Source organism: Cricetulus griseus, unplaced genomic scaffold, assembly GCF_003668045.3.
Source record: "Cricetulus griseus strain 17A/GY unplaced genomic scaffold, alternate assembly CriGri-PICRH-1.0 unplaced_scaffold_142, whole genome shotgun sequence".
In the NCBI taxonomy this organism is placed as follows: domain Eukaryota; kingdom Metazoa; phylum Chordata; class Mammalia; order Rodentia; family Cricetidae; genus Cricetulus; species Cricetulus griseus.
In genome coordinates, this window is record NW_023276856.1 from 36,183 (window position 1) to 54,630 (window position 18,448).

At 40.5% G+C, this 18,448-nt stretch overlaps 2 gene segments (V, D, J or C); both read left to right on the forward strand.

Moving 5' to 3' along the window:
• The first annotated feature begins 5,182 nt into the window (after positions 1-5,182).
• On the forward strand, positions 5,183-8,773 carry LOC113831433. The segment is given in 3 exon segments: positions 5,183-5,225; positions 5,308-5,554; positions 8,659-8,773. Coding segments are annotated over 3 exon segments (405 nt in total).
• Positions 8,774-8,909: 136 nt separating this feature from the next.
• Positions 8,910-11,433, forward strand: LOC118239787. The segment is given in 3 exon segments: positions 8,910-8,955; positions 9,037-9,333; positions 11,348-11,433. Coding segments are annotated over 3 exon segments (429 nt in total).
• Positions 11,434-18,448: the final 7,015 nt, after the last annotated feature.

The window sequence follows — 18,448 nt, forward strand, 5'->3', positions numbered from 1 at the left end:
TAAGAACCAGAGGTTGCAGAAAACATAAAGGAATCAGTGTTTTCCAGATACAACATGGCAGAAACACATGTAAACTCACAAAGTTGGTGACAGAATGATTCTCTGATGAACACGGAAGTGAATTCCGAGGTTGCTGTCCCACCCCACCACCAATTCTGCCCCCAAATGAGCACACAGAGACATTAATTATAAATCTGATGGGTGATGGCTAGGGCTTCTTACTGGCTAGCTCTCTCTTAATTATTGCCCCATTTCTTTCACTTTTTTTGGTTTTAGAGAAAGGGTTTCTCTGTGTAGCCTTGAAGACTACTCTGGCATCGCTCTGGAGTCCAGGCCGTCCAAGAAATCTGCCTGCCTCTGCCTCCTGAGTGTTGGGATTAAAGGCATGTGCCACCAATGCCCTGCTAATTATTACCCTATTTCTATTAAGCTAAATATTTAAATGTGGTCTTTTCATACCAGAGAAGGTTCCAGTTCTGTTACTCCTCCCTTGATTGCATGGTGTCTCCTCTCAGGCCTCTCTGCTTTCCTCTTCCCAGAATTCTACTGATCTAGAGACCCAAACTATTATTCCTGCTTGGATAATGGGCAAACAGTGTTTTATTTATCGACTAATACATGCATTCATAATGACAACCTGCACTCAGGAAGGCATCTCTTAGTGGCTGTGAAAACTAGACTTTAGGACTTATCTGCTGTCTGCTGGAGAAGTCATTTGGAAGCCCAAACACCTCATCCTGCAGAGTTAGATCTACAGCCTTAGATCTACAGTCATGGCAGGCCTCCAGGACACGTTGATACAGAGTGTGCAAAAACTTGTGGAATGAATCAACCAATATATAGATTACATTTAAGGCCCACTCCATGTAATGGAACCAATACTGACACTATCGTGGCCAAGAACCTAAGATTAGACAAGTGAGACCTGGGGAATAACAAATATTCATGTTATCCTAAAGGAACTAGAAATAAAATAACTCCAGTGAATTCCCCTATATACATAGATCAGTGTCTTGTTCATTCATTATCATAGAGCCTCCTGCAATATTCAGGAATACAAAGAATAACTGGAGAATGTGTGAAAAGTGAGAGACCTTGGAACATTTAATGTGATGTCTTCTTCAATTCTGTCCCCACAGAGCTTATGGAACCCTGCAAAAGAGGATGCTCATAGATAATAAATTCCAGAGGGAATGGAGGACACCAAGGAGACAAAGCTTTCCAGACAAAACAGGATTGATGCAGATGTGAACTCACTGTTGTTGTTATTTAAAAAAGCAGAAAATGAAAGAATTCAAATTCTCCCTATTTAGGAGCATTGGAAAATTCCAATCACATTCATTACCCCCCACCTGAAACCAGTTTGGTCACCAAGAGGACCAAGTATCTCAGGGTGCCATTCTCTCTTTAAATTGAGAGAATAGTGACTGTTATTATTACAGAGTCTGCACAGGACTCGGGAATGTCTGCCTCCTCACAAAGGATTAGGACTTGGACCTCAGCATCCTGCTGCCTGATCCAGGTTTCCTCCACCTCCTTCTTCTCCAGCTGAACTAAGTCCTTATCTATGAAGAACCCTGCTCATGAATATGCAAATCATGTGAGCCTATGGTGGTAAATTCAGGGATGTCCTCACCACCAAATACACATGATCAGTGTCCTGAGAGCACTATGTGTTCATTCCTCTGCTCCCTGTAATTGGATTGTCTTTGTCACAAGTTCTAGATTGACACTGACTGACATAGATTGTACACCAGTGTAAAGTGTGTGAGACACTGACCCCAACACTTTGTTCTTAGAAGCAGAAGGGCAAGTGAGGACCTCTCTTGGGTTTTCCATCTGTTATAACTTTGACATGTCTGAATCTAATCAGTTCTGTCAACATATGCTTTTTTGGTTTTGTTTTGTTTTTATATAGAACACACATTCTGGTTATGCAAAGGCTGAATTCCAAGAACAGAAGTAATTCTGCCATTGGTAACATGGCTACAATCTAAATATTTTCATCAAAATAACTACAACAACAATAAAGTGAGATTATCTCCATTGAACACTTTTAAAAAAAAAACTCAGATCTGAGCCAACAAGTTGTATAAACTTTTGCCCTGAGTAGCAAAAACAGTTTTTCTCATCTGACCTGGCTCCTCTCACATACATGAACACAGTCAGGTGGAGAATTGGTTGGAATTTCTGTTTTCCTGCCATTGTAATTAATTTCTCCTGGAATTTTTTTCTCAAAGTTTATTCTTATCCTTCCTTAACTTCTGGGCCTCTTTTAGCTGATCACAGAATACTTAGGAAGTGTCTCCTACTCCAAGTAAAGGTGGAGAGAATTTCCTTGTCCTCCAATGTATAGTGCCCACCTGGTCTAACCTGTGCAATGTAAAGTTTCAACACCATCATGAAGAACTCCATTGGTCTAATATAAACATCAGTGTCAGGATATATAGGAAAGAGGGTTCCCTTTTTTTGTGAATTCTGGGAACCATCAACAGAAAGACTAATATTGGTATGTATGTTGGGCTGCTGTTACATGTGAACTTTCTGTTCCCATGCAAGTTTTGCAGGGATGACTTCTGTGGGAAAAGACTGGATTTCTGAAGGGCAGACATAGCTTTGATCCTCCACAGAACTCTATCTTATGGCTGCCATGATGCATTCAAGTCTTACAATATTTCTAGGAAAATCTCCTGACCTGTACAGGATGGCTGAGACAGAATAAATTGTCTACAAACATTCAAGAGCAACCCCTACATGGGAGTGAGGATCACCAATTACAGATCATGTTATGTCAAAGTTAACAAAGAGGGACACAGTCCAATATTACATCAAGTGTATAGAACAACATCATTGCTAAATGTGATTGTTGTGAGACAGCAAAAGGGAAAACCAAAATAAATTAGTGATGCAGACCCTGGGGAGTAAGAGCAGAGGGGCGAGAAAGTGTGTTCTCTCAATCTACTCAAGATTTATTCCTCTGAGTTAACCACACACAAGGCTCAGAACACCGTCTCCTATGGCAGTTAGAACCCTACTCCAGAAGGACACAAGATCAGTTAGTTCCTAGAATGTATGTCACTCTCCTGGAAATGCTACAAAAGCAGAAATGACCCCATTCAAAGTCTCTCTCCTTCACCATGAAGACAGTTTTTCTCACAGTGGAAAACTAGGACCTGTGTGTGTTGACAGTAGAGGGAGTTATAGAGCTGAAAGAAGTGTACATGTAATCCAGAATTTATCAACAATTATAACATCTTTTAAATGAAAAATGAGATTTCTCTAAGGGAGTCTAACTAGGAAAACCAAACACCCCTGAGCATGAGGTACAGGTCCATCAGCTGATGTCATCAGATTCCAATCCTAATGCATTTGGGAGGTCCCTTGTATTATGATGTCACAGGGCTTTATTGACATTTTATACATTTATATCTATGTCTTATTTTGTCCTAGAGTTCCTTCTTCTCATATAGTAAAGCTTCTAATTATGTTTTTATGGGATTCCTGAATAGGTAAATTAGGTAATCTCTGCATCCACACCTGTTTCTTGTGCCATTTCTTTGGTTCTTTTCCTTCAGTTTTTTGTTTGATTTGTTTTGTCCTGTCAAATGTCTTAGTTTGTTTTTATCTTAATTTAATTTATTCTGTTTCATTCACTAGAAACCTTGTTGTCTACAAAAGACATTAAATGGTTTATATGGATGGGGAGGACTTGGGAGTTGAGGAGGAGTAGGGAGTGTGGGATGCAGCTGACTCTATCAAAGTCTGGATGGAGCGAGAAGTAGGTGTGGACCCTGTGCTACAAGATCATGACGGCATGCTGACTTTCTGGGAAAGACAGAAACCCATCTCATGTGTGGGAAAGGGGAAAAATTGAGCAGTGTGGTCTTCCTAATCAGAAACCACTAACTCAGGAACACAAATGTGCAAAGAAGGTTATCAATGACCTTAAAAATACAGGAGTAGCAACTACGGTTATAGAAACATTATTCCTAAAATCCAGGACTTGGAAACAACCTAGATGCCTCTCAACTGAAGAATGGATGATGAAAATGTGGTACATTAACACAATGGAGTACTCTCAGTGCTGAGAAAAATGACATCCAAAAATTTTCAGGCAAATGCAAAGAGCTAGGAAAAAACCCATCATGAGTGAGCTAATCCAAACCCAGAAAGACAAGTATAGTATATACTCACTAATAAATGGAAAAACAGACATAAAGCAAAAGATATTCAGCATACAATACACAACCTCTGAAGCCAAAATCTCTTCCAGAAACAGATGGAGGCAAATGTAGAAATCAACAACTAATTTTTGGGCCAAGCTCCTGGAGTACAATAGAAGTGAGCTAGGAGCAAGAATATGAACAAAGGAGTCAAGACCAAGATGGGGAAACCTCCAGAATCATTTGACCTGAGCTAGTGAGAGATCACTGACCCTGGTCTAACAAATGGGGAACCTGCATAAGATGGATCTAGACCCCCTTAATATAGGTGATGATGGTGTGACTGGGACAACTTATGAGGCCACTGGCAATGGGTCTAAGATCTAACTTTAATGCACAAACTAACTTAGTGGGGCCCTCTCTCTGCATGGAGAGATGCTTTGCTCAGGCAAGACACAGGGGTGTGGGGATGGGCAGGTGCCTTAGTGCTGCCTCAATGAGATGGTGGGCAAGACAATAGAATTCTAGGTGATGCCTTACCCTCTCAGAGGAGAAGGTGGGAAGTGGCAGGGGCTGGGGGAACAGGAGGAGAGTCTATAGGGGGCAATGATATTGGGATGTAAAATTATATTAATACATTTTTAAAGAAAAATATATAAAATGTTAAGAAATACTTTGGTTGAGCAAGATCCAAAAATACTGGGGCACAATAATTTGGTGGGGGTATTGTGCTAGGGATCAGAGGTGGGGTCATCCCACTATGTGTTTTTTGTGATCCCTGTAGTCCCCATGCTCTCTTATTCCAGACTCACACTGTAGGAAGTCACACACAGTGATGTCTGTGTTGTAATAAGGAAATGGAGTGGTATTCATCCTCCTCTTTTATAAGGAAAAGGCTGACTCCCCACATGCAAATACATCTTCTAGCTCTAAGTTAAATCCCCTCCTGAGCCTGGGAGCTCACATCTCTCTCACAGAGAGGAGGCTGACCTCTGAGAAAAGGGGGTATAGCTTAGAAGATGAGACTGTTGGGTCTTCTGTACCTGGTGACAGCCCTTCCTGGTGAGTGTGACCATTTCATACATGTGTCCATGAGGGGATGTGACAATATGTGATTGACAGAATTGTCTCTTCTTGTCTTCAGGTGTCCTGTCCCAAATGCAGCTTCAGGACTCTGGACCTGGCCTGGTGAAGCCCTCACAGACACTGTCCCTCACTTGTTCTGTCACTGGTTTCTCCATCACCACCATTGTTTATGAATGGAACTGGATCAGGCAGTTCCCAGGGAAGAAGCTGGGGTGGATGGGGTACATAACTAGTCCTGGTGGCACCAACTACAACCCATCCCTCACGAGCCGCATCTCCATCACCAGAGACACAGCCAAGAACCAGTTCTTCCTGCAGCTGAACTCTGTGACCACTGAGGACACAGCCACATATTACTGTGCAAGATACACAGTGAGGGGACTTCAGCATGAGCCCAGACAAAAACCTCCCTGCAGAGGAGCTCTGGGCCAGCAGGGGGCGCTCAGCCCTTACCAACCCTAAGAACTCAGAGCAGGGAATGAAAAACACCTGGTTTGCTCTGATTTTTCTTCCCACTCCCTAAGCACAGAGAACACAGTGAGTCTTTTCTCTCTCTGTTGCTGAAATGCCGTGTTTATGTTTATTTGCTCCTCATTCTGTCTCTGAAGACAGGATACACAGTAGTAGTTCTTGTACTTTTGATTGTGAATCTAACCCAAACCAGCTGAGCCATTTCTCTGCTTTGGGAATTTATTTTTTTTAATCAAACCATGTTTTTGAAAGACAGCTTACCTTGGCCTTACAGTAGTCTAACCATTAAAAACTAAATTCTATGTTGGATTCTCCATTACTTCCATCCTTGGATATATCTGAATGTTATAGCCCTTCCTAGACAATTGACAGGAAGCAGTTGTGGCTATGCCTAAGCTATGTGCCACAGAATGAGTGGAGTCCACATATCACTGCAGCTGTATGACCCACCCCACAAAGCAGAGCAGGGATTTCCTGCGGTGAACTGCACATGGCTGAGGTACAAAGTCTGTTGTGAGGTTGGTACTCACTCCCAATGCTGGGATATATTGTCCAAACAGTACTTACATTTGTACTGTAATTAAAACCATCAAATTAAACAAATCCTCCTGTGTTTACACTTATAAATACTATTCTTTGACTGTGTCAAAAAGAAGGTACTGGACTACTGGAGACAGAATTTGCAATAGGGACTTGAACTCCAGCATCAGCATTGGTAGGGATACCTCAATCGCCAAGTTTTCTTAAATGAACTTCCTACCATGACTTACTGTTCCAGAGACACAGGAGGAGACTTCAGTGTGAAGTCACACACAAGCCTCCCTACACAGGAGCTTGGGAACAACACAGGCCCTTAAGAAATGCTGGAGCTACTCAGAAATAGTAGATGGCCTTCAGATGACAGGCAGTTCTCATTTGACACCATGTACTTCCCTGTAAATAAGTGTACGTCTGATTACATTTTAGAATACATGGTTTGTTCTTCCTGTTCAAATAATCTTCTAGGGACCCTTGGCCATGTCCTATTCTATCACAGTTACTACTGTTTCCATTTTACTATGCATACAATTATTTCCCCATGGAGCCTCTAAGGTATCTGTTTGCAACCTGCTGTCAGAATGAAAACAAAAATAAAACTCCTTGATTTTCCACATTGTCTATAATTTTAAGACTTGGTGATAATAGGTTTAGATGGAAATCATGGGGAAATTTAAAAAATCTGAAAACCTTATTCTTTATTTCCCATCTTGAGGAATAGAATCCAAATCTTCCATGAATGTATGTGACTACCTCAGAAAGTTGGGAAAACAGGGTGTCTACTGTTTCCAGCTTTCAATGTGTTAAAGCTCTGGAAGGGTACAGTTAATTCACAGATTTACACAATCATATTGGAAATTTGCATCCTTGTAAAGATTACAATGCAACTCAATCCCATGCAATGATTTCTTTGCAGGTGTTTCTTGTTCCCCATCTTGTGAAAAGTCTGAGTGACCATTGTGCACAAGCCAGGTGATGTCACCTAAGGTATCTGTTCTAACTCAGTTTCCATTGTCAACAGAGTTACTTATCTCAGTTTTCTGCTTTCTACTTCTATTTCCTGGTTAACATTGTCTACCTGCTCTCTGTTGTGAACTCTTTGACTCAGATGAAGGTAGGAAACGTGGAGTGTTACCTGTGAGTTAGAGATTATCAACTGGAGAACTGATGGTTGGAGTTGGTTCATCATTAAGGATTACTACTGGTTTCAGGAATCTGGAAAAGAAACAGAGTCTACTTTTCCAGGCCCGAGCCTTCTCTCGATACTATTATAGGGACCTCAGCAATGTGTCAAGAAGTTTTGGTGAACAAATAGACAAACAGAATGTGTGATTACTGAGATCCAGGCAATCACACCTCATTGAACAGTACAGTGTGAAGTGAAAACCAAGAGAACCACTGTTTGTTCCCTGACACCAGGGGGAGGTCAGGCCACATGGCAGCCAGGGACATATGGTGACCACAGTGAACCTCTAGGTTGGGCAGACACTTGACACCAGAAGTCTGTAGATTAGCTACTCAATATCTCACAGTTGTACTGAATAAAAACAGACATTCTTGAGCAATATTTAAAGAATGTGAGATGACCTATTTCTGCTTAGATTTGGGCAAATAATTCTTCAACAACTATATGAGTCCAGTTGATACAAACCTTAAAAGCACCAGCCAGTGTCTCCTGATTATGGTCAGTGAGAACTGAGTTTTAAAAGGCCAGGATGGAGAGGCCAAAGAATGACTGAATCTGTAACAAGTTTATTCTTTTTAAACTCAGAATGATAAGAGTATAAAAATTGTAAGGAGAGCAGGGGGCACCATGGAGACATCAATCATTAGGATGGAAATCAGATGATGATTGGAGGGACTCCAGAGCCCCTGTGGACTCCCTTTCTTAAAGACTATCAGCTGAACAACACCTGATACACTTGATATGTGAAGTCAAGAATTATCAAACACAGTAAAAATTCATTGTTAATATTGCACAAATTTGTATTTTCTCATTTTTAAAAATATTTATTTATTTTGGATTTTTGTAAAACACTTTTTCATGAAAAATATTCTGATGAAATTCTATGCTCAATCCTCTCAGATATTTCCCATATTCTGACCAGAACCCCTAATGCCTTTTTCTATTGAAACTAAAGAATATACTAGAAGAAAGGTATTTAGAAAAAGAAAAAAATTCACCAGAAACAGACACCTGTAACATTCTGGAAAAGAAAATATCAATATCTTACAGATGAGAGAGTAAAATTTCTCCCAATTTAGAAGGTTTTGAAATTGCCATTAACAATTTTACTCATCACTACCAACACCTGTGAATTTGTCAGGGAAATGAAATAATTTCTCAGGTTGGGATTCTATTTGTAAATTGAAGAATTAGGCCTTGATGTTATTTCCACAGGATCTGCATAGGTCTCAGGAATGACAGCTTCCTCAGACAGGATGATTATTTGGACCTCAGCATCCTGCTACCTGACCCAGGTGTCCTCTACCTCCTTCTTCTCCAGCTGGACTAGGTCCTTATCTAAGAAGCACCCTGCTCATGAATATGCAAATCACGTGAGTCTATGTGGTAAATACAGGGAAGTCCACACCACCAACTACACATGATCAGTGTCCTCTCCACAGTCACTGAGCACACAGGTCCTCACCATGGGATGGAGCTGGATCATCCTCTTCCTGGTGACAGCAGCTACAGGTAAGGGCTCCAATTTCCAGACTTGAGGAGGGGCCATGTTCTCAGGTGACAGTGACATCCACTCTGTTTTTCTCTCCACAGGTGACCACTCCCAGGTCAAGCTGCAGCCGTCTGAGGCTGAGCTGGTAAAGCCTGGAACCTCAGTGAAGCTGTCCTGCAAGACTTCAGGCTACACCTTCATTTATGAGTATATACACTGGGTGAAGCAGAAGCCTGGACAAGGCTTGGAGTGGATTGGAAGTTTTTTTCCTAATACTGGTTATACTGACCTCAATCAGAAGTTCAAGGGCAAGGCCAAACTGACTGCAGACAAATCCTCCAGCACAGCATTCATGGAGCTCAGAAGCCTGACATCGGAGTACTCTGCTGTCTATTACTGTACAACACACAGCAACACACAGTGTTGCAACCACATCCTGAGTGTGTCAGAAACCAGGGAGGAGCAGGAAGCTGAGATGACAGAGATCAGTCTGGAGACTTACACAGAAATCATCATCCCGAGTGTCTGTTACTCTGTTTCCTCCTCACAGTCCTGCAGTGCCTTGGTCAGCTTTGCAGAAGGACTGCTGGGGAAGATTCATTGCTGATTAAGGATGCTCCCAGAGTAGACCATACATTGACCAGCACTTTACAAGGGACCACTAACACTGACATGCTTTTCCTTTATAAAACACAAAGGGAAAACTGTGGCAATACATTATGAATGAGTGTCTCTCTAATCTATGATTTTTTCTGCTCTGCAAATGATAAACTGCAGTCAGAGGATTCCCTACAGTGAAAACCTTTTGTGATCAAAGCAAGAAGCTGGAGTTGTGATGTAATTCAAGAAAGCACTGTTCTTTCCTTGTGATGTGAGCTGAGGTGAAATCAAACTGGATTAGATACAGGAAGAGAAAAATAGATAAGAAGGGGTGCTCTCAGGGCCTAGAGCCACTTACTGGTTCCATTGACTTAAGGAGTGTACATTTCCCTTTTCTTCAGGACCTCGCAACCACCCAGACAGATGAGGGAGGAACTTTTGGGAGAATTCCAGGCTCCTGTTTATTTTGATGACAGGTATTTTCACAACTTACATTATCAAGAAGGTATATTCACTCTACTCTTCCCTAATAATGAAGGGTACAAAATACCACACTGTTACAGTAAATCTTTCTGCAAAACGCCGCCGAGTCCCACTGCCACATGTGAGCTTTACACCAGCTGCCCGCCTGAGTTAGGCCCAAATGAATACACAGAAACTTGTATTAGGTACAATGCTGCTTGGCCAATGACTAGGATTCTCATCTGTTAGCTCAGTCTTAACTATCATAAACCTATTCATTTTATAAGACTTATCTTATCGGCCGCCTTATTGGCGTCCCTCCTGGCCGGTGGATCACATCGTGCCGCTGGAGCAGGAGCAGAGGGGAAAAGAGAGCCACTTCCTGTTTCTCCTTGGTTAAATATGAGTCTCCTTGCTATGTCACTTCCTGCCCGGATCACCACTTCTCTACTACATTTCCCAGAATCCTCTTTGACTCTTAGTCCGGTCTAACTTGCTGTTAAACATACACAGTACATTCCCCATCACCACACTAATTCAATAAATGTTCCCAACTCATTGCACCAAATGAGTAGATTTACTTCATTAGTGATTCCTCACACAATATTCTAAAATGCATAGATTCAAACACATTCACAATAAACTCAGACTCAATAGTAATCCTTCCACAGCACCTCAAGAAAAGAAATCAAAGTCTTCCTGTTGGTGTTATTCAACCTAGAGAAAGCTCAGATTTGAGTTCTTTAAATCACTCCCCCTTGACTTCCTTTGTTCTTGTATCTCTCTTACATGAATCTAAATCTCTGTCTACATCTCCATGTCTCTTCCTTTCCCCTGTCTCTCCCTTCCCCTTCCCCCCTCTCTCTCCTGTCTGTGCTACAACCATCGTTGTTCATCCATCAATATCTCTCTGTTTTCTTCCACTATTCTGGGCATTCGTTTTCTAAGATTTATTTAAACATATGTTTTGTGTTTTCATCAAATGATTGTCACAACACAAATAAAACACACATGTGATAGATACTCTTGATTCAGGAGCATGGAAGAGCACATCACTTAGGTTTAGAACTGTGCATTATCTTAGTTTCTATAAGTTGATAACCTGGAAAATCAAGGCAAGTAAGGTTGATTGTTGTAGGGAAATATCCCAAGTTCCTGTAGCATTGACTATGCCTGTTTTGGGGCATGGTCACAGGTAAGTAGTAGGTGGGTGGAATAAAAGGCTGGGGACAGGGACACTCAAAGTTTGCAGAGGCTAACCTGGGTTACCAGCTTCTTTTGTGAGTAACTTCCCATAATAAATAAACACTTATACCCCTTATCCAGTATGTGGTTCAGTTTCCTTTTCAGCTGATGTCAAGAGTGGGACACAGACAGTCTCCATGCTGCCCACCTCCAAAGGAGAAGTAGCCACTCCAACTGACCCCAAGGAGTAAGACCTGCTTGCTCCCTGTCCCCAGCCTTTTAGTCTTCCTGCCTACTACTTAGCTGTGGCCACACCCCATTTGGGGTCTGGCCAAAGCTACAGGTACCTGGGATATCTCCCTACAGTTGGTTACATTCTTCTCTCAAATGCAAGTTAAAGAAATAGGATATATATATATAGAGATATATATAGATATATATATATATATATCAGTCTTAAATCTTAAGTGACCTCTAAGCATATTATTCTGGTGGGGATGTCCAGCAAAGGCATTAGCTCTGAGCATATAAGAGATATTTTTTATTATGTATTTCCATGCTGGTATAATTCCTGTAAATTGGTTTAAAGTGATATTAATTGATTTTTCACAAAACTGACATAATAGCCCAATGCATATCCATGTTAAATGAAAATATGATCTGATACTATGCATTATTCTCTGGTCTCATATTGTCTTCATTCCTAGTCTCAGTGCCCTGACCTACACACTGAAGACAGAACATGGACATGCATAAATAAACCATAATCACTCACACTCCATTCATGGTATCATATTCTATACAGCATTTGTTTTTGCATAAATACTGTGATAATTGCCAATTTCAATGTATTGATGTCAGTGAGATGTCTCTTTGGCACAGAATATTTACTTTAGATATTTCTCTAGCAGACATCTCTTCCTTATGACAAATATGAATTTTTTACACTTACTGTGGATGCAATTGTATGGGGAATGCATTGTGGCAGGCATGAGTTTCATAGGCCAATTCTATGTTAAAGAGTATGCAAACTTATATTGAATTTTAAATAATGTTTGAAATATCAGCGACTTTATGAAAATCCCTGCTCTCTCCCCCATCTGTAGAGCAGGGGTTGACCAGAAAGCAGGGAAACCTTCCCCTTCAGGCATCTCTATGGAATGGGACTCTCAAGTGTACTGGGAGGCATCTATCAAGAGGATCTAAGACCTGGGTTCAAGGACTTGTCTTATCCCTGCAGACAATGTGTTATTCAGGAAGTGTCTCCTACATCAGTTAAAGGTGACAGAAATTTCTTGTCCTCCAAGGCCCAACACTTTTTTGTTCTCCTCTGTGTTATGTGGTTAATTCTGACACCACCATGAACTCTCTTTCTCAAATATAAGCCACAGAGTCAGGACAGAAAGGGAAGAGGGTTTCCCTTAGCTCTAAACTTGGGAAAACCATCAACTGAAACTTAAGACAGTTATGTATGATTGGTTGTTATTGGTTTTGAACTGGTAGGGCACATGACAGTTGACAGGGCCCATTTCAGTGGGAGAGGTATGTTTTTCTCAAGGAGGACCAAAGCTTCTGACCTGCACAAAACTCCGTCATATTTCTGGTCTAGTGTATCACAATAAGACAAGTTTGTTAGGACAATCTTCCTGCCCTATGTGGAACTGTTGAGAGACTTAACAGCTGTCTACAAACATTTCATAGAACCCCGATATGGAGTGAGAACCATCAAATGGAGACCATGATGCATCACAGTAAACACAGGGACACAGTCTATTACACTTATTGTGATTGTCAAATTACATCAATTCTTTATGAAAAATAGCATTGCTAAATATTCGTTGCCATGGGACAGCAAAAGCAAAAGCCAAAATAAATGAATTGTGCAGAAATTGGAGAGCAGTTGCAGAGACGGGGCCAGGAAGTGTTTCCTGACTTGATCCAGGGTCTATTCCTCTCAGGTGACCTCATACAAGTCCCAGGAGTCCATCTCATATGTCAGATAGAAAACTTGCCTTGAAAGATAAAGATGTGACACAGAAAAATACAGCTAGTTCATAAATACATATCAGTCTCCTGGGAAGCTGCAAAAGCAGAGATAACACAATTCCAAGGCAATGTCAGTCACCATGAAGACAGTATAGCTCAAAGTAGAATGAATTCATCAATTGAAACCTAGGACTTGACAGTCTTTTCACAAGGAGAGGCAGTTTCAAGTCTTTTCATGCTAAGCCTTTCCTACAAATCATAAGTGTCATGACAGTGTGAAACATTTGGAAAATATCTGTGAGATTCATTTCATGTACCTTACATTAAACATCAATGTTTCTCTGTGTGATTTGTTCAGATAACAGTGGCTTCATTAGAATAGAGCATTACATTCATCCAAAGGCAATACATTGGCTTCTATCTGGGCTTTTATTACTAATGATATGTCTTTTATGAAATTTACTGCAATTTTCACTGCATCTGTATATATTATATAGGCATATATATATATGTATGTATATATATATATTAATATATATTAAGTTTTTTGTTGGATTCTCTGCTTAGTGAGTATGATGCAATCTTTTTATGTCTTCTAATTAGATTTGGGTTAACATCATATGTTTCATGTATTATAATAGCTTGTTCCTCAGTTCTATTTGCTTGCTGCACCATTTTCCAAACTTTAACATAAGGTGCTGTGTGCTATGATGGTGATGTCTCTTTCTTGGGCCAGCAAGAACCCACTCCTCTACTCTGAAACATTTTATTTTGATATGGAGAATATCAACATTGAGTTATTATTGGTAAGTGTGCAATAATTCCTGGCATGTGGTTGTTTCTGGTGTATTCTTTGAACTCTGGATTAACTTTTCTGAAATTGTTTCCACATTCCCTTTGACCATGGGTGTGTTTATTCTCCTCAGGCTAAATATCCCATTATTCCTTATTCTCTGTGGAGATGGATTAGACATCATACATTTCTTTAACCATTTTTATTGGGAAAGGTTTTGTTTTTCATTAAATTTTTACATATATTTTCATATATATAATTATGTATGTTGAGAGTTGTATCTTTAAGTACTTGGTATACATCTTTACAAGCCTGTCTGACTAAAAACGTTTCTTTTGAACATTCAAGTGTTAGTCTGACTGACCTGCCTTTATAAGTGTTTTGACATTTTTTTGAGACAGGTTTTCTCTGTATAACTTTGGAGCCTGTCCTGGCGTTTGCTGTGTAGACGATGCTGGCCTCAAACTCACCGAGATCTTCTTGTCTCTGCCTCCCAAGTCTGGGATTAAAAGAATGCTCCACCACATCCCAGCATTTTTTAATTTAGCCTTTCTTATAACTTTCAAAATCCTTTCCTTTTTCTGTGTTTTTATTATTTAACTAAAACACATCATGGGGAGTTTCTTTCCTGTTCCTAATTGTTCTTTAGTCCATTCAAGATGCCTAGATGGGCATGTCTTTCTGTAGGTTTGGGAAATTTTATTCTGTGTTTGTATTGAAAACATCTGTTTCCCTTGATACGTTATTCTTCCCCGTAGCCTCTGCCTATTATCAGAATATTGGTTAGGCGTCTTTTTCATGTTCCAAAACATTTCCATATTCTCTGCACACATATTTAAATTTTTCTCATTGTCCTTTACACAGTATTTCCTTACATCTACAATATACACCAGCCTTGATTCTCATGTTTTAACATTCATGTTATTGGTGAGTCCTTCCCCTGGACATTTTGTTTGTTGAATCATTAATATTTTCATTTCCAGCACCATTTCATTTACTTTTAGCAATTCTTTGGCTTTTTATTTCTTTCCTACCTTGTATTTCCTCCTCACTGCATTCAGCTCTGATTGATGTTGTTTTGGTGATGATGATGATGCTGTCTTCAAGTATCTCCATATCTTCTTCAAACTACATTTTCATAGACATGATAATTCTTTTGAGTTCTTTGCCTGGAAATCACCCACGTCATCACCATTGGAGTTCATTACTATGGACTTGTTATCAGAAGCATGGAGAGGAGGGGACATGCTGTGTTGTATATTTATGTTAAATTTGGTGCCCTATCTCCATTTGATATAATTTTGGTTGTAGGCTCTGTCTATGAATCCTTTCTTATTTTGAAGCACATATAGCTCCTATTCCAAAAAACTTCAAAACTATTTTCCTGATGGCATATTGAACCTTGCAGAGTGACCTTTTTGCATCTTTTGAAATCATTACATCATTTCAAACTTTGTATTTACTTATGTGTTGCTTGATACTGCCAGATACATGTTGAACCAACCTGGCTTTTGAAAAAGAAGTACAGTTAATTGTAAAGTAAAACTCCACAATGCAGGAATGAATTTGACTTGCAGGCATTTTCTTAAGAACTTTTCTATGCCCTCCCTGATAATGAGATTGATGACTGTCTTATATGCCATCCTATAGCCTTCATCCAGTAGCTGATGGAAGTAGAAACAGTCAGCTACAGCTAAACACTGAACTGAGCTGGAATCCAATTGCAGAGAAGAACGAGCAATGGGCAAGGGGGTCCAGACCAGGCTGGTGAAACCCACATTAACAGTTGACCTGAACAACTGGGAGCTCTTGGTCCCCAGACTGATAGCTGGGACACCAACATGGGACTGATCCAGACACCAGGAGTATGGGTTTCAGTAAGGAGATCTCGGAAATCTAGGGGACCTCCTGTAGTAGTTCAGTACTTATCCCTGGCATAGGTGTGGTTTTGTGAGCCCATTCTGCATACAGGGATACTCCTTGAGCCAAGACAAATGGGGGAGGCCCTAGGCCCTATCCCAAAGGATATGATAGACTCTGATGACCCCCTGTAGAAGGCCTCACCCTCCCTGGGGAACAGAAAGGATATGTGTTAGATAGGTTTTTAGGTGGGGGGTGATATGGGAGGAGGGATTGGGAACTGGGATTGACACATAAAACAATCTTGTTTTTAATTCAAATAAAAAATATAAAAAATTTAAAAAAAGGAATTTTTCATTTTTAGCTATCAAATGAATAGGTAATTATTTTGGTAGTATCTTTACAGTCTTCAGTTCTCAAACAATACTGGCTCCATAGAATAAATTTGGCAGTGTTGAGTCAGTTTCTATTTCACAGGAGAAGTTGAGAAGGGTAGGTTTGGAGTCTTCCTTGGGAGTCTGATGAATCAACAGTGACTCTGTCTGCCCCTAGACATTCCTTAAAGTGAGACTTCTAACCAGCATCAAACTCATTGATAAGGGTCTGTTTGAATTATTTATACCTTCCAGGCTTACTTTGTTAGATGATTTGAACTCAGAAGTTGTTCAGTTTCTTCTAGGATTCCCAGACTGCCATAGGATAAGTTTTCATTGCAATTTCTAATGACTTTCTGAACCACAGCAGAGTTAGCTGCATTGACTCAATTCGGAACTGAGATTCCCAAATTTGAAGTTGTTTTTTGAGAGTTTATTCCTGTTGTTCAAATCAACTTCATTCATTCAGTGTAGGTATGTACAATGCCTAGGAGAGGATTAATTCACAAGAGGGTTGAGACATTATTTTCATTGGTGGAACTGGTTTCCAGGACGAGTGTTTCCACACATGTGTCAGAAGACTCCTTGATTGTCATCTTCTTCCTTGACTCTTGTGTGTCTCTCCACGTCTGGTTTTCCTACTTTGGGAAATCTCTGGTGGGTGTGTATTCCTAAGGCTTATAGTATCAGGAAACACAGAACCTGTGAGATGCTAACAGAGGAGTGGGCAGATATGTTATAGCCTGGGGAGACACAAGCAGAGTTGGATGGTTTGGAAAAGCCTTGGATATTGTAGACTTGGATACATGAACCCAAAGGAGGCAGGAACTTAACAAGTAGGAAATGGCAAAGTCTACTTATTAGTTTAGAGAAGCAAGACCATGGAAAAGACTGTTCTTTTGATACCTGGGAACTAGCAAATCCACTGTGATGGAAATGGGTTGGAGGTCACAAGAAGAGAGTAAACTGTGGGAGAGTAAGGACCTGGACTACCTGGTGGTGCAGGGAAGGGATGTTTCTGAAAGATCATTTGGATATTCTCTGTGAGAAAGAGCAGACCTCACTCGTGGGGAGAGAAAGGCGAGTCCATGAGGATCTGTGGCACATAAGGACAGGCAATGGAAAGAAAGAGAGCTTAATGGTGCCTGTTGGAAGTCCCCAGAAGATCTAGGAGTGAAATTGGGAGGGAGAGGAGGTGGCCTGTGTGGTGGAGAGGTCAGCCTTGTGGAGTTAGGAGCTAACTCAGGTCTTTGATCTGCTTTTATTATTGATCAAAGAATAATCTAGATAGCATTCATATTTATGCAATGGCATTCCTTACTTTTTATGAATTAATATTTAAGCCTTGTGTGTACTGTACTATACTACTGAGCTGTGGCCTCTACTGTAATTTTTATTTAGTTTAATGTATGCATTCATGATTGACTGTTTTATAAAAGTGGCATAATTTAGTGATTTCATGTCTTTATTTCCTATGATTGTCTGAGATGATTTCTGTTAAGATAACAGAGGAGTTTACATGGAACAACCACAGTAAAGGTTGCAATACTAATTTACTATTTACAACTAAACTTCACACTCCGTAACATCTCCTTTCACGTTCTTTTTCCTTTTCTTTCTTTCTTTTTTTTTTTTGAAGAAGCATAACTCAGAGTGAGATTCTCCTACTAAGCAAATATTATTTATCCATGCAGGACTGGAGGTTAACACAGGGCTTCTGCCTTGAATAATGTTTCTACAAACTGAGCTAAGGCTCCCGGACAATAAGTCATGGTTAATGCTGTAAAAGCCACCTCATTTTATCTCAGGTGTCTGCAGCATTAATTCTGTCTCCCAGCACTCCTCAGCTCATGATAGAGCAGGAAGACATGCAAATCATTTCCCTCTCTGCCCATGAAAATCAGCCCTGACCCTACAGCTCTGATAGAGGTGCCCAGCTCAGGACTCAAAAGTCCTCCTGTTCTGTGGTCATCACTGAACGCTCAACACTCAGCATGGAGATGAGACTGAGCTGGTTTTTCCTTGTTGCTCTTTTAAAAGGTAATTTATACATAAGGGGACTTACTGAGTGTGTGAGTGGACACGAGTGAGAGAACAGTGGGCATTTGGGACAGTTTACTGACAGGAGTCTCTGTGTTTGCAGGTGTCCAGTGTGAGGTGCAGCTGGTGGAGTCGGGGGTGGGGGTGGCTTGGTGCAGCCTGGAAAGTCCCTGAAACTCTCCTGTGCAGCCTCTGGATTCACCTTCAGTAGCT